Source organism: Symphalangus syndactylus, chromosome 22, assembly GCF_028878055.3.
Source record: "Symphalangus syndactylus isolate Jambi chromosome 22, NHGRI_mSymSyn1-v2.1_pri, whole genome shotgun sequence".
NCBI lineage: Eukaryota > Metazoa > Chordata > Mammalia > Primates > Hylobatidae > Symphalangus > Symphalangus syndactylus.
In genome coordinates, this window is record NC_072444.2 from 16,720,668 (window position 1) to 16,734,579 (window position 13,912).

At 60.6% G+C, this 13,912-nt stretch overlaps 1 protein-coding gene across 11 annotated transcripts; it reads left to right on the forward strand.

Annotated features, from left to right (window-relative positions):
• Window positions 1-247: 247 nt before the first annotated feature.
• SH2D5 (SH2 domain containing 5) lies at window positions 248-13,144 on the forward strand. 11 transcript variants are annotated; one of them, XM_055261061.2, is made up of 11 exons: window positions 570-585; window positions 928-4,113; window positions 4,299-4,622; window positions 4,969-5,049; window positions 5,487-5,561; window positions 6,486-6,632; window positions 7,918-8,157; window positions 8,303-8,471; window positions 8,820-8,928; window positions 9,640-9,799; window positions 10,563-13,144. In XM_055261061.2, the coding sequence occupies exons 3-11, from the start codon at window positions 4,536-4,538 to the stop codon at window positions 10,764-10,766; spliced, it is 1,272 nt and encodes a 423-aa protein (XP_055117036.1). In that variant the 5' UTR covers window positions 570-585; window positions 928-4,113; window positions 4,299-4,535; the 3' UTR covers window positions 10,767-13,144. The 11 variants fall into 11 exon arrangements, with proteins under 11 accessions (XP_063487737.1, XP_063487741.1, XP_055117039.1 ...); XM_063631666.1 differs by having other exon boundaries at window positions 4,494-4,622; XM_063631669.1 differs by having other exon boundaries at window positions 928-1,877.
• Window positions 13,145-13,912: the final 768 nt, after the last annotated feature.

The following is a 13,912-nucleotide window of genomic DNA, read 5'->3' on the forward strand; positions in this document are numbered from 1 at the left end:
TCCTTCACACTGGGGACGGAGACACTCCGGTCCAGTGTCACTTGTCCTCGAGTAAGAGGAGAGGGATGACAGGCGAGCAATGGAGTCACAAGGGCTCTGCAGAGAGTGAAGCGTGAGTGGTGGTCACGGAAGGCTTCCCGGAGGAGGCGGTGCGGTAGCCGCCGCTCAGATGACGCGGTCGAGCCAGCCAGAGAGGGGAGGGGCAGAGGCTCTCCAGGAGGAGGGACCCGTGAGTGAGGCGCGGGGGATTCAGCGCCCGCAGCCCGGGAGGAGGTGCCTTCTGAGCTCGGGGCGAGACCCTCCCGCCCTTCCAGGCGGAGCGCCGGGCGTGGGCGGTGCCAGGGCCCCTCGCGGCCGCTGATTGGGTGGTGCCGCCGAGCGGAGCGGCTCCGCGGGCGCCGATTGGTGAGTGAGGCGGGTCGCCGCCGCCAGGTGATCCGGGGTTCGGTTCCCGCGGCCACGTGTGGGGGCGCGGGGACCCGGGTCGGGGGCGGCGGGAAGCGGGCACCCGGGAGCGGGGCGGCGGCGGCGGCGGGAGACGCGGGGGTCGCGGGCCGGAGCGGCGGTGACCGGACTCGAGAGGCGGTGAGCGAGCGCCGGGAGCCGGGCAGGGGCGGGGGGCTTGGTAGGCGGACGCGGGCGCGGGAGGGTCTCCGGAGTGAGGGGCGCCCGTCACCCGCTCCGTCGTCATCTGCCCTCCCTGCCACCGTAGCCTGCTCCGTCCCCTGCAGCGGAGCCCAGCCCGCTCCTGGGTCCGGGGACTCTGCCAGGTCCCCTGGCCGTCCCCCGCAGCGCCCCGAGCGAGGTAGCGCAGCGGGACCGGCAGCCCACTCTGGAGCGCTTCGCGCCCCCGCGCCCGCCCCTCAGAGGCCTCGGCCCACCCACCCCTGGATCAGCAATTCCCGCTCCCGTGTCGCCTGTTTCTAGAGGCCGTGAAGCAGCACCCCCAGCACACGCACGCACCTCGCCTTCTCCTCACCCCACTGTTCTCTTCTCATCACTTTATCCCCATGCCGCCTCCACCACCCCAGCTGGGTGCCCCCAGAGGGCGGGGACCTTCGTCCACCGGCGGGGCCTGACACACAGTCAGCCTCGGAAACATTCCAAGAAGGACCAGAGCTACGAGCACCCCAGGAGGTAGTGCTGGGGGATCCCCACCCTAGAGCTGAGGACCTGGAGGCTGAGAGCTTAAGTGACTTGCCCAAGGTCACGCCAGCCAACCATGTTAGACCCCACAATCCAAGTTCTTGACCCCTGACTGGGTGGCCTTGGGTTTCCCCGACCCTGTGGCCCAGGGCAGGTGGACGCGTGTTGGGGCAGTGGGAGTAGACTGGGCGCTCTGGCAGCCCCAGACCCTCCGGCCAGGAGGCAGCACCCGAGTTCCCCAGCCAGCGGCTTCCTTGCCTCGCCTCCTCTTGGACTGGCGGGCACCCCACTCCAACAGTGGACACCCTGCTTATCTGTGGGAGGGGAGTCCGAGCAGAAAGGCACTGCCATGGCCTGAGGAAACAGCCCCAGAGACATGGATTTGCTTCCCTGCTCTCCCACTGAAGCTGTGTGACTATGGGCAAGTGACTTCACTCCTCTGAGCCACCCTTTGCTGACCCAGGGTCTGCGGGCTGGTGGTCTCCCCATGACGCAACTCAGCTAGGGTGCAGTGCCCCAGAGGGCTTCTGCGCCTGACCCACGAGGCAGGTCAGCCCCTCCAGTCTCCTGTCTCTGAGCAGGGCCACCTGGAAAACCTCAGAGGACAGCTCCAGCCTCATTCCAAGTGTGTCCCCTTCGGAAGGTGCTGGCCCAGCCAGACTCCAGTGTAAAGCCTCAGAAAAGCAGGTCTGCCCCAAAGAAATAAGTGGGTGTTTTGTGCCTGGAATTGGGTAAGGTCTGTTTCCAGGGTTAGAGTGAGCCCCGTGCCCTCCCTGGTCCCCCGGGAGCCCCCCACCCCAACTCCAGGCCTGGGCTGAATGCACTGTGCTCCTCAGGCTTAGGAAGGAGGGAGGAACTTCCAGTTTCCAAGGAGGCTAAGGACCAGGGAGATGGGGAAAGGATCAGGTGATGGTGGGTGGGCTGGGGCCCCTAAGAGGGCCAGTGGTTGGCCCTCCGCACCCCCACCGCTGGGACGGGACACGGGACAGAAAGCTGCAGCTTTGGGTGTGGAGGGAGGGGCTGCAGCAGCCCTGGACACAGCTGTGTGCGCGTGTGAGTGTGAGATGCCCGCACGGCTCCTCCCCATCTCACACTTGGTGCCTGAGGGGCTGCGTCTGCCCGGGCAGGATGGGAAACGTGCCCTTCCCCTCTCCTCCCCGCAGCTCTCCTTTCTCTCCTTTGCTTTGTCTTTCTCGCCCTTCTCTGTTCCTGCCTCTGTCCCCGGCCACCCCCCATCCTCCGTACCTTCCCTCTCCTTTTCTCCGTGTTTCGTGGTCTTTGCCTTCTCCCTCCCCACTGCCCGCCATCCTGGCCGATGCTGGCCCCTGGATGTGACTGTGAAGTTGAAAGGTGGCTTCACTGGAAGCCCCCCTCCCCACCCCCTTACCTGGAAGTGATGTCATGTGGCTTTAGTGCCGGTTGCACATCTAACTTTGCTGTAGTTAGACATAAAAGATACAATAGGTAAAGGATATGACATGAAAATGATCAGGGTGCAATAGCCCAGAAAAGCAGGAGGGCAGCCAGGATAGGAGGGGGCGCCAGGAAGACTCAAGGGGATGGTGCAGGTGCAGCGTTCTTTTTCTGGCTCCTGGCTGCTCACTGAAAGTGAATCGGTGCAGGCACCTCCACCCTGGCCTGAGCCTGGGGTTAAAGGTCATGGGCAGGCAGAGACAGGGTCCCCTCCCGGGCTCTTGGTGCTAAGAGAGTCAGTTCCAAAGCACCCCAGCCCTCCTCCTCGAGCGGGAGCACACCTGGGGCTCGTCCTTGCTGCCCAGGGCTCTGTTGGGTACCTGCTGTCTGTGGGTGCCTGTCGGTGTGGCCAAGGACAAGGAGGGGAGCAGAAGTGGTCAGACCCCGCTGTCCTCCCAAGCTCCCTCCTGAGCAGCAGGCTTGTTGAGCTTTGGATCCAAGCCTGGCTGGCGTCCGGCTGGGCGCCGCCTCCTCCATTCTGTCCCCATCTACTCCTCACATGATCCCAGGTTTGCAGATGAGGAAGGGGAGGCTCAGAGGGTTGAGGCAGCTGGCCCAAAGTCACACAGGATTTGGACCCAGGACTCTGTGACCCCAAGTCAGTGATGACAAGCAGGCTGGTGAGAGAAGCCAGCCAGGGTGGGACACAGAGGTGACTTTCTCATTGGTCCCAGGAGAGACCGAGGGAGCTGAGTCCTGGGGGACCTCGCCAGAGGCATTTAGCCATTCTTTCTTGGAATCATGGGGCCATGATATGTTAATTCCACATTAATTGAACACCAGCTGTGTCCTGGGCTCTCATGGGAAATAGTGTGTTCCCTGCCCTTGAGGACAGTCACCTAAGGGGGGTCCACTCCTCTCTTCCACTACTGGATGTGGAAGAGGGGTCCCAGGAAAGACCAGAACCTGGCTGGGCTGGACGGTGGGGAGGTGGTCCTCAGCCCCCAGGGCAGTTGTCCTCCTTCCCCACACCCTGTCTGCATCAGCGCACTGTCTGACTGAGTTCTGGTTTTCATGATCTGCAAGGGGTTGGGGGGTTCAGGAAGAGGCTGGGGTCTGTTTGGGCTGAGTGAGGCAGGGTCCCCTGCAGCAGGTCCCTGGCCTCATCAGTTCTGGCCATCCAGCTTGCAGCCACCTTCATGAACTACAGATCTCCTGCCCTAGAACCTGCTATAGCTCCCCACTACCCACAGGGTGGGGTTTGAATTCCTGAGCCTGGCGTCTAAGGCTGATCCCAAACTGGATCCAGCCTGCCCTTCTGGTAAGGGCTGAGGTCCACCTGTGGGCCCCCGCTGCCTGCCTTCCTTTGTGTCTTTGCAGTCTCTGTTTCTGCTGCTGTCACTGCCCTTCTCTTTGATGGCGCCCTCTCAGGTGGCCCTCCCTTCCCTCTGGCACTTTGTGCAAGCTGGTTACAGGTCCATCCCCTGACTTCCACCCCCTGGGGCAGGCCCCAGCCCAGAACACCAGGATCCTCCGTGCTTGCTGAGTGAATGAGTGAGTGACCCAGGGCATGTACTGCCACATCCTTCAGATCTTGACCCAGACCTCCTCTCCTCAGTGAGGGCTTCCCAGCCAGCAACAATCAGCCCCTAAGCTGACGTTTCCCATTCTCCTCCCTGCTCCATCCCCATCTCACCTATGATCTATCTTACTATTTAGTTCAATGTCTTTCTCCCCAGCAACAATGTAAGCTCCCTGAGGGCAGTCAAAGATGTCATCATTTTCTTCCGGGCTGGCTCCCAGTGCCCAGGACATTGCCCAGCATTGCTGCTCACATAGCAGCTGCTCAGGAAGCCAGCGAATGAATGGCCTGTGGGGGGCACTCTGTGGCTTGCCTGCCTCGAAAGCAGCCCTTCCCCCCCTGCCCTTTGCAGCCTCCTCTCCCGTGGAGCTGAAAGCTCGGCACCCTGGGGGCCATGCAGAAGGCGGGGGCTGGGGGCCGCAGGGCCTCTGACTGCGGGCTGGCCCCTCACCGGCCCAGGTGCATCACCAAGTTTGCCCAGGTGGGTGGGGCCGCCCTGTCCAGGTGTGCTCTGGTGGGTGGCCCTCAGGTGGCAGGCGCTGGTGATTGGGAAGTGCTGTGGGCCTAGGACCTATTTCCACCTCTTTCTTCTCTGACTTGGGCTGGGGAGTGTGTGTGTGCCCTGATGAGGGACTGGGACTTCAGAGAGCTTCAGTGACCTAACCAAGGTCACCTGCTGGGGAAGCAGCAGAGCCTGGGCTCCGAGCTCTGTCTGTCCTCAGCCTGCCTGGCAGAGCAGATGTGTGTTTGGGAGGAATTTGGAGGATGGGGTTAGGAGCCACGGGCCTGACTCCCCACCTTACTCCCTTCACCCCACTGCCGAGCAGTACGTGGGCTCCTTCCCTGTGGATGACCTGGATGCCCAGGAGAGCGTGTGGCTCGTGCAGCAGCAGCTGTGGGCGCTGAAGGTGGGTGGCCTGGGAGGGCACTTCCCTAGTGAAAGTCACAGCCTTGAAGACCAGATAACCCCCTAGACCAGATCCACCCTCCCCACAGTTAGAGAGGGGCAGGACACAGGCCCTGTTTGTGGTGGGCTGGTCAGGACACACACCCAGGCTCCAGGGGCCCCATCCCTTATGCCCTGGGCTAGTGTGACCTGGGCCCCACAGCTGGAAGCCACAGATGGAGATGTGGGTGATAGTCATAGCCTGGCCAGCGGTGGCCCTAGCTAGGGGTCATCTGCCAGGAGCCATCCATACTTCCCCAGCGCCAGGGGGTTCCATCAGCCAGGGCCCCACCCCCTGCCAGGGGTGTTGGAGTGGGCTGACCAGCCTTTGGTGGATGGTACTGAGGCTGGGCGGGGTCTGGGAGGTGGTGCCTGTCCCCACTACTCTTTTCCACCCAGGACTGTCCCCGACGCCGGGCCGTCATCCTGAAATTCAGCCTTCAGGGTCTCAAGATCTACAGCGGGGAGGGTGAGGTAGGAAACCCTGTGGGTGCAGGTGAGGACTAGACGGGTACAGATGTCTCCACCCTCAGGATGCGCTCTCCTCCACCTAGGTCCTGGCCTTAGCTTGGCCCCCGTGCTTCCCCTGGGGTCCCCTTGGTGCGCCAGCCTACCTGCTCTGGGCCTTTGGACTTGCACCAAGGGCCGCCTCCTCCCAGGGCTGGCTCGGGCAACAGCTTCCCACCCCTGGGCCTCCAGAATCCCACCAGGGCCACCTCCCCGCTTGAGCATCAGGAACATCCAGCCCACTGAGGCTGTCGCAGCTGCCCTGCCCCGCCCTGGCTGGTGGGCCGTGGGCAGCTTCACCCAGGTGTGGTAGGGCTGCTCCTGGCCACTGCTCCTCCTCCCTGCCCTGCTGCAGGCTCGTCCTCCTGCTGAACCAGAGTGGGGTGGACACTAACTGAGCGCCAGACTGCACCCCACAGCTGCAGGCATCAGTCACCTACCACTGAGGCACACCTGATGTCCCCAGAGCTGGGAATTGCGGGGCCCTGGGGTCGGGTCCTGTGCCACTCACATGAGGCCCCACTGATCCCCACCTACAGCCCTATCAAGAGGCCCTAACTGACACGTCACAACAGGCGCTCAGAGGACTGCCCTCACCTGCCCAAGTTACACAAATGAGTGGCAGAGCCAGGATTCGCACCCCGGTCACCTGCCTCCAGGGACCAGGCGTGTCACCCCAGTGCCTGCCGCCACTCTCATTCTCTGTGCCCCCGGCAGGCCGAGCGTCACATGGGGGTGGCGATCTTAAGCCCCAGGGCCCATGTGAAGGATGAGGGCTTGAGACTGGGCGGGCCTGGAAGGAGGGAGGGTTTCTTCACCCCTGCAGGCTGGCAAGCAGGGGTGGGGCTGCCCGGTGGGTCTGATGGGGGCCTCACGCTGCTGCCTCGTCAGGTGCTGCTGATGGCTCACGCCCTGAGGCGCATACTCTACTCCACCTGGTGCCCCGCCGACTGCCAGTTTGCCTTCACGGCTCGAAACCCACGGAGCCCAGCCAGCAAGCTCTTCTGCCACCTCTTTGTGGGCAGCCAGCCAGGAGAGGTATCTGGGGCTTGAGGCAGGGGACCGCCATGGAGGCGGGAGGGGCTGTGTGCCGGGCATCAGGGTGGGTTCCTTGAGGGCTTTGCCAGGGCGGCCTGATCCCCCTCCAGGCATGCACCCCTCGCCACATTGGCTCTTTCTGTGGCTCTTCCCACTGAGGACACCACAAAGCAAGTCAGTGGCCTCAGCATTCCCTAGGGCCCAGGGGCGGGAACCTGGCCATGCGCTTAGAGAGTGGAGAGTCACACCACCAGGCCTTCGCTCATGCCGTTCTGTCTGGCATCCCCCTCCCCTTCTCATCCTGGCACATTCCACTCACTCGTCAGGGCTCAGCCCACGTGTCTGAATCCCGCCTTGACTCCCCTGGATGGCCACTCTCTCTGGGGTCCTGTGACATGAACTGCACGCTACCATCGTCTGCCCTAATTACGCGCACCTGAGTTCTTTGAGAGCCAAGTCTGGGTCCGGGTCTTGAGACAGTGCTTGGCCCAGAGCGGTCAGGGTGGGCAGGTGGATCAGAAAGTCAAAGCCAGCCTGGCTGTTGTGAAGGACAGAGCCTTGGCAGCTAGGCGCTTGGCAGGCAGATGCTGGGTTTGGTTCTGACCAGCAACCATTTGCTGTCATCCTGTATATCCAGGCCATGTGCTGGATACTGAGGTGACAGGTGGCTGAGTCATGGTCCTTGATCTGACGCTCACGGTTTTAACTCGTTGGGTCTGGATGGTGTGTGTGGCGGGTGGGATGCATTGCTCCCGACAAGCACTGGGCCTGTGCTGGGAACTTCCTGTGCTCTATTTCACTGACTCCTCAAAGGGGCACAGGGAGGTGGGGATGAGGAAACTGAGGCACAGAGAGGTACCATGCTCTGCCCAGGGTCACACAGTAGCTCCTACATGACAGAGCCAGGATTGGAACCCAAGTTCTGACTTCAGGGCCTGGGCTCTTGGCCATTCCTGGAAGAGGGTGCTGATGTGGCGTGCAGGGTGGGGGTGGTAAGCCTGGGGGCAGGAGTGCATGAGCTCACGCTTCCATTCTCTGCTCCAAGCATAATGCCTGGACCACAGTAGGTCCTCAGTGTTTGTTAAATATACAGAGGAAGCTGGTAAGGGAGCCTGCATGGTGGTGAGGTTTTGAAGGGTAAGTAGGAGCTTTCTCAGGAAGAATGGGAAGAGCCTCCGAAGCCAAGGGGCTGCATGCACCCATGGTGAGTGGGCTGAGGCCCAGGGAGTTCACTGGGAGATGGAGACCTCCTCCAACTGAGCCCACCTCTCTCCCTCCCTCCTAGGTCCAGATCCTGCACCTGCTGCTGTGCCGCTCTTTCCAGCTGGCTTACCTCTTGCAGCACCCTGAGGAGCGGGCACAGCCAGAGCCCTGCCCAGGGCCCACAGGGGAGGTGCCCCTAAAGCCACTGTCCAGCTCTGGGGGCCTGGTGCGGGAGCCCTTCGGCCGTGATCAACTCTCTCAGAACGTCCATGCCCTGGTCTCCTTCCGGCGGCTGCCAGCGGAGGGGCTGGTGGGCAGTGGGGTACGCAGCACCCCAGCCAAGGAGTGGGCAGTGGACAAGGGAACTGGGTATGGGTTTGGGGGGCATGTCGGGGGCAGGGACTTCACTTGGCCTGACATGGCTGGACCTGAGTCTGCCTGCCTGTGGGCCCCTCTTGGTGCCCTAGAAGGAGCTGCCAGAGTCGGAAGGCCGTGCCCGCCATGCCCGCCTGGGAAATCCCTACTGCTCGCCCACACTGGTGCGAAAGAAGGCCATTCGCAGCAAGGTGATCCGCTCGGGGGCCTACCGTGGCTGCACCTATGAGACCCAGCTGCAGCTGTCGGCTCGGGAGGCCTGTGAGTTGTGGGAACACGCCTGCCCTGTGTGTACCTGGGACACGTGCCTGTGCGCTCCTGGACCAGCCAGAGGTGGGCGTGAGTGCCCGTTCCTGCGAGGCTGTGGCCGCACCTCCAAGTGATGCCTGTGCATTGTGCGTGTTTGCCCGCATCCGTGTCTGTGCACAGGGGACTGCGTATAGCTGCGTATGGACCAGAACTGGCGGGCGGAAGGCCTGTGTGCGGATATGTCTGCCGAGCAGGGCAGAGAGGCTTGGGGAGGACACCGCCCTGGGTGATGAGGCCTGCGGCCATAGGGAATGGGAGGGCTCGGCCACTCTCCTTCTGACTCCTGGATGGTCTCCACAGTTCCTGCCGCATGGGAGGCATGGCCCCGGGGTCCTGGTGGCCACTCGTGCCTGGTGGAGAGCGAGGGCAGCCTGACGGAGAACATCTGGGCCTTCGCTGGCATCTCCAGGTAGGAAGGGCCTGGCCTGGCCTGACGCCCAGTCCCTTGGGGTAGGCAGAGAAATATGGGCTTCCCAGGCCCCTGAGGCACACACTCCTGTGCACGGGCAGAACACTCCCAACCTCAGTGACCTCAGGCCTGGGACTTCACCACCCTGGGCCTCCATTTTCTCTAAGGTAAAATGGGGTTAATGAAAGGAGCTTCATCTTAAGGCTGTGGAGAGGGTCAAATGAGGCAATTCGGACAGAGCCCTCAGTACCTGGCCTGCACAGGGCGAGACCCCTAAGCATCAGCTCTTTAAGCCTCTCTCCTGAGAGAGTCTTGACGTTGCTAACAATTACAGACCCTGGAAAAACCTTCTAAGCTTCTAAAAGCTTCTTTCTGTTGAGCCTGACTCTGAGTCAGGCCCCATGTTGGGTTTTTGCTGTTGTTTTTTGTTTCGAAATTTCATTTTAGAGACAGGGTCTCATTCTGTCACCCAGGCTGAAGTGCAGTAGCGTGGTCATGGCTCACTGCAGCCTCAAACTCCTGTGCTCAAGGGATCCTCCTGCCTGGGCCTCCCAAAGTGCTGGGATTACAGGCATGAGCCACTGAGCCCGGCCAATGCACCGTGTGTTTAAGGGCATTTAATCCGCAGGCTGCCTCGATGCTGCTGGGGTCGTCATGAGCATTGTCCAGGAGAGCAGTCCAGCCTTTACCCTCTCCCCTCTGTGCCCCTAGGCCCTGTGCCCTGGCCCTGTTGCGGAGAGACGTGCTGGGGGCCTTCCTGCTGTGGCCTGAGCTGGGTGCTAGCGGCCAGTGGTGTCTCTCTGTGCGCACGCAGTGCGGCGTGGTGCCCCACCAGGTCTTCCGGAACCACCTGGGCCGCTACTGCTTGGAGGTAAGAGAGCAGCGGCCAGAGGGGCCTGGGCCCCACCGCACCACTGGCTCCGTCCCTGGCCCTTCCTGCCCACCCTTTTCTAACTGCTGAGGTCCTGAATGCGCCTCACCCCCATCTCTGTCTCCCATTGGCTCTCCCTGGCTTCGCCCCTCATCCAATTCCATCCTGCCTCTACTGTCCTGCTCCTTCCTCATTGGCCCTGCTGGCCTCGCCCCCAGCTGGCCCACTTGGCCCCACCTCTGCTGGCTCCGCTCTGCTCTGACCTGAAGGCTCTTGGAGGGGAAGGGAGGTGCCTGGTCACTGAGGGCCCTTCTCTCCAGAGGTGGCTTCGAAGGGTACCTCTAACAGAGTCTTGAGCTGGGGTCACGTCTAACATTTCTACAGGAATCCTGGCTTTCCCACACCCTAGCCCATCTTAGCAGAGGAGGAAACTGGCTCAGAGAGGGCAGGGGGTGCCTAAGCTCAACAGCCTCTGAGTCTCCAGTGTGGTGTCTTGTCCTGCCCCCCAGTTTCTAGGGAGGAGAGGGGGTGGCGAGGCTTTTCGCATGTGTACCCTCACTTCCAAGCTAAACATCTCAGTCCTATCCAGGCTGGGAAGAGAGAGAGGGAATGGTGCTTGGCTCTGCCATGATAGCACATGTGAAGTCTCTGGGCTCCGTTCCCTGCTCTCCAAAATGGGCAGGCTCCTGTGGGAGGGGGATGGCTGGTGCCTGGCATGAGCCCTGGGGAAGTGGACTGGAGCTGAAGCCCCTTCTTCCCCTAGCACCTGCCGGCAGAGTTCCCCAGCCTGGAGGCTCTGGTGGAGAACCACGCGGTTACTGAACGCAGCCTCTTCTGTCCCCTCGACATGGGCCGCCTGAACCCCACCTACGAGGAGCAGGACTGTGGGCCCCCGGGCAGGCAGCCCCGGACTCTCCGGCCCCTCAGCCATGCCAAGTCCGAGGCAGAGCTGCAGGGCCTGGGCTAAGAGGTAGGGCCCCGGTCCCACAGGCCCCGCCTCACCCCGGCTCCTGGGCCCCAGCAGCGTCTCTGCCCGTCCTGCACCCCTCTGGTCGCCAGTTCCATCCAGTCACCCTGCCCTTGGAGCAGTCTTCCATCGCGTCACTGTCCGTGGGAGGGGAGCCCTGAGGGTGGGTGTCGCCAATGGCTTCTTGGAGAACATGTGGCCCGCTGAGATTCCAGGAGGGCAGGTGGAGTTGCAGGCTTCGGATAACCCTTTGGGTGGCTTCGGATGACCTGCTGGGTGGCTTCAGATGCTTTGGGACTTCTGGGCTTCCGCTGTACTCCTGGGGCAGGAGCTTGTTCACGGCGAGGCTGCGGCCCTCTCCTAAGGAGGCCAGGCCTTGGGGCCCTGACTGGGAGTCTCCAGAAAGAGGGGTTTGGGGAGGCAGGAGTGAGTTTTTACTCTGGGCGAAGACCTGGAGTGAGCCACCCTGTCTGTGACAGCAGAGACGACTCCATGGAGTCGTGGGCAGGAGGCTGGGGCTGAGCCCCATCTAGGCTGACAGAGCAGGGCTGTTTCTCACATGTATCTGAGAGCGAAGGAGGGGTGGGAAGGTGCAGAGAGGGCAGGAGGGACAGAGAGCTGTGCCTAACGCTCATGCACGGTGGACTCCGGTGTGCAGAAAGGGATGCGCACCAGCAGACAGGGCCAAGAATCTCCATGCCGTCTCCACTCAAAACCTCAGGGCTATGACTCCCAGTTTCTCAGAAGGAATGCGCAGGCTCACCCCTTCTCCCTAGCAATCACCAGGGCACCCCCACCCCCAGCTCATCTCCTTTAGCCATTTGACAGGGAGGGGCCTGCTGCAGTGAGCTGCAGGCTTAGAGGGGTGACCAGGGCCCTCCCTATCTCGACCGCACGTGGTTTGGTGGCTGCCTTGGGAGGGAGGCTGTCCGATGCTGACATTCCCCTTAGCATGGCGCTGACCATGGCTGTCAGGGGCCACCTTGCCTCACCAGGCCAGCCCCACTGGATATGGGGTCAGTCACAGCAGAACCGTCGAAAGGTGGACCTGATGTGGGCCCTGCTGGGGGAGCTTGGCCTCAGCGGGCCGTGGGAGACCCAGGGAAACGACTCTTAGTGTGAGGCAGTGGTCCTGCCAGTGACTGACAAACCCAGGTATCCCTCTTTGTAAGCAAACGTGACAAATATGAATCTACTGAACTCAGTTATAGAACAAGTTCATTTTGCGTGAACTTCTCTTATTGAAGCAGAAGCCGCGTCAGGAGCCTGGGGGCTGCCCTCTCCCCATCTGGGAGTGGGACAGAACTGTTCAGTGCCTTGAAAGTCACAGATTTCTGACTCCTGGAAGGAAGTGGGCAGTCCCACCAGAGCAGAAAGAAAGGAGGAAACTTGGGGAGTGAGAAGCCAGCTTCCCAGAGGCCCAGGCCTCATGTTTCCCACCTCCAACCCTCCAGTGAGGAGAGGGGCTTGGCTTGGGACCTTGTAACTTCCTTGCAAGTTAAGTGAGCTATCCTGTCACAAAAGGTAGAAGGAACTGCCCTTTGGGACTTCTTTTCACTGGAAAGCCAGCACTGGTTTTATGTTGAGTGAGTGGGAAGCTGGGACTCTGTTTTACAGCCATCTGTACTGGAGCCCGGACAAACCACTGGTCTCCATGGGAGGCCCCAGCCTCACATTTCCCTGGCGAGGAGAGAGAGGTTTAGCGATGTCCTGGGCCTAGGATTACAGCCCAGAGATGGGCACTTAAGAAGACCTGGTCATGCCGGGCGCCGTGGCTCACGCTTGTAATCCCAGCACTTTGGGAGGCCGAGGCGGGCGGATCACGAGGTCAGGAGATCGAGACCACGGTGAAACCCCGTCTCTACTAAAAATACAAAGAAAATTAGCCGGGCGTGGTGGCGGGCGCCTGTAGTCCCAGCTACTCGGAGAGGCTGAGGCAGGAGAATGGCGTGAACCCGGGAGGCGGAGCTTGCAGTGAGCCGAGATCGCGCCACCGCACTCCAGCCTGGGTGACAGAGTGAGACTCTGTCTCAAAAAAAAAAAAAAAAAAAGAAGAAGACCTGGTCATTGGTCCAGACTTGGGCCAAGGCTCTCCTCTGTGAGGGATGGGTTTTACTGGTGAATTACCTATGTGGAGAAGCTATCAGGGCCATGTTTAGCATACTGAAGGGACCAGTCTCCACCAAGCACTTAAACATCCCTCCAGCCAGCATTGATTGATCTCGTGTTACAGAGAGGGCAAGGTTTTTGGGCTCTGTTTGCAGACTCCATGTCTTAATCAGAGACCACAGTTTTCTCTTTGTTCCAATCAGCGCCACCTCGGTAGCCCCGCTTTCCTTGCTGTGTGGACTTGAAACAAAATAAAATGTGTTTCTTCAGATTGTCTGCTACAGACTTTTCTTTCCTTCGAAAGGTGAGGTTTTTGTCCAGTTTCCGTATTTCGTTTTTGCCAAACATACCTTCAGCTGGTGCTGAATGGTGAACCAGAGATCCCTCCTCAAGGGCTCAGAAGGAATTGCGCAGGGAGACTCAATCAAATTACCTTCCTCTTCTGCTGTAACTTTCAGTGGATATATCTATAGGCAAAAGACTCAAGTCCTTCTGCACTGGCAACCCGGGCTTGCTTTCTGCTTCTGCAACGTGCCACAGGACCTCCGCACAGCCCAGACCGGCATCCTCCTCCTCCTCCCTTCCGTTCACCTTGTTAATCACTCAGCCAACATATTTCAGCTCCAGTCAATCTCCGGATGCCTGCCCTACACCCTGGGCTGAGTGAGGTTCCTTTTTTCGATGTTCCATGGGCTGAGTGCAGTGGTTCGTGCCAGTAATTCCAGCACTTTGGGAGGCCAAGGTGAGAGGATCATTTGAACCCAGAAATTGGAGACCAGCCTGGGCAACAAAATGAAATCCCATCTTTACAAAAAATTAGCCACTCGGGAGGCTGAGATAGGAGGATCGCTTGAGACCTCCTGAGGCTGAGGCAGCAGTGAGCTATGATTGCACTCCAGCCTCAGTGACAGGGCAAGACCCTGTCTCAAAAAAAAATATGTTGCATGGAACTGATTATTCAGTTTGTAATTACATTTTCGTTTTCGGGATTTTGTTTGTGGGATTTTGTTTCCTGTGTCTGTCTCTCCAGCTAGATC

Excerpts from the sequence above, each read along its gene's own strand:
- SH2D5 (XM_063631667.1), top strand. The coding sequence starts at position 4,536 with ATGCAGAAGGCGGGGGCTGGGGGCCGCAGGGCCTCTGACTGCGGGCTG. Across the intron at positions 8,929-9,639 it reads GCCTTCGCTGGCATCTCCAG|GCCCTGTGCCCTGGCCCTGT; the intron begins GTAGGAAGGGCC and ends CTGTGCCCCTAG. Across the intron at positions 9,800-10,562 it reads TGGGCCGCTACTGCTTGGAG|CACCTGCCGGCAGAGTTCCC; the intron begins GTAAGAGAGCAG and ends TTCTTCCCCTAG.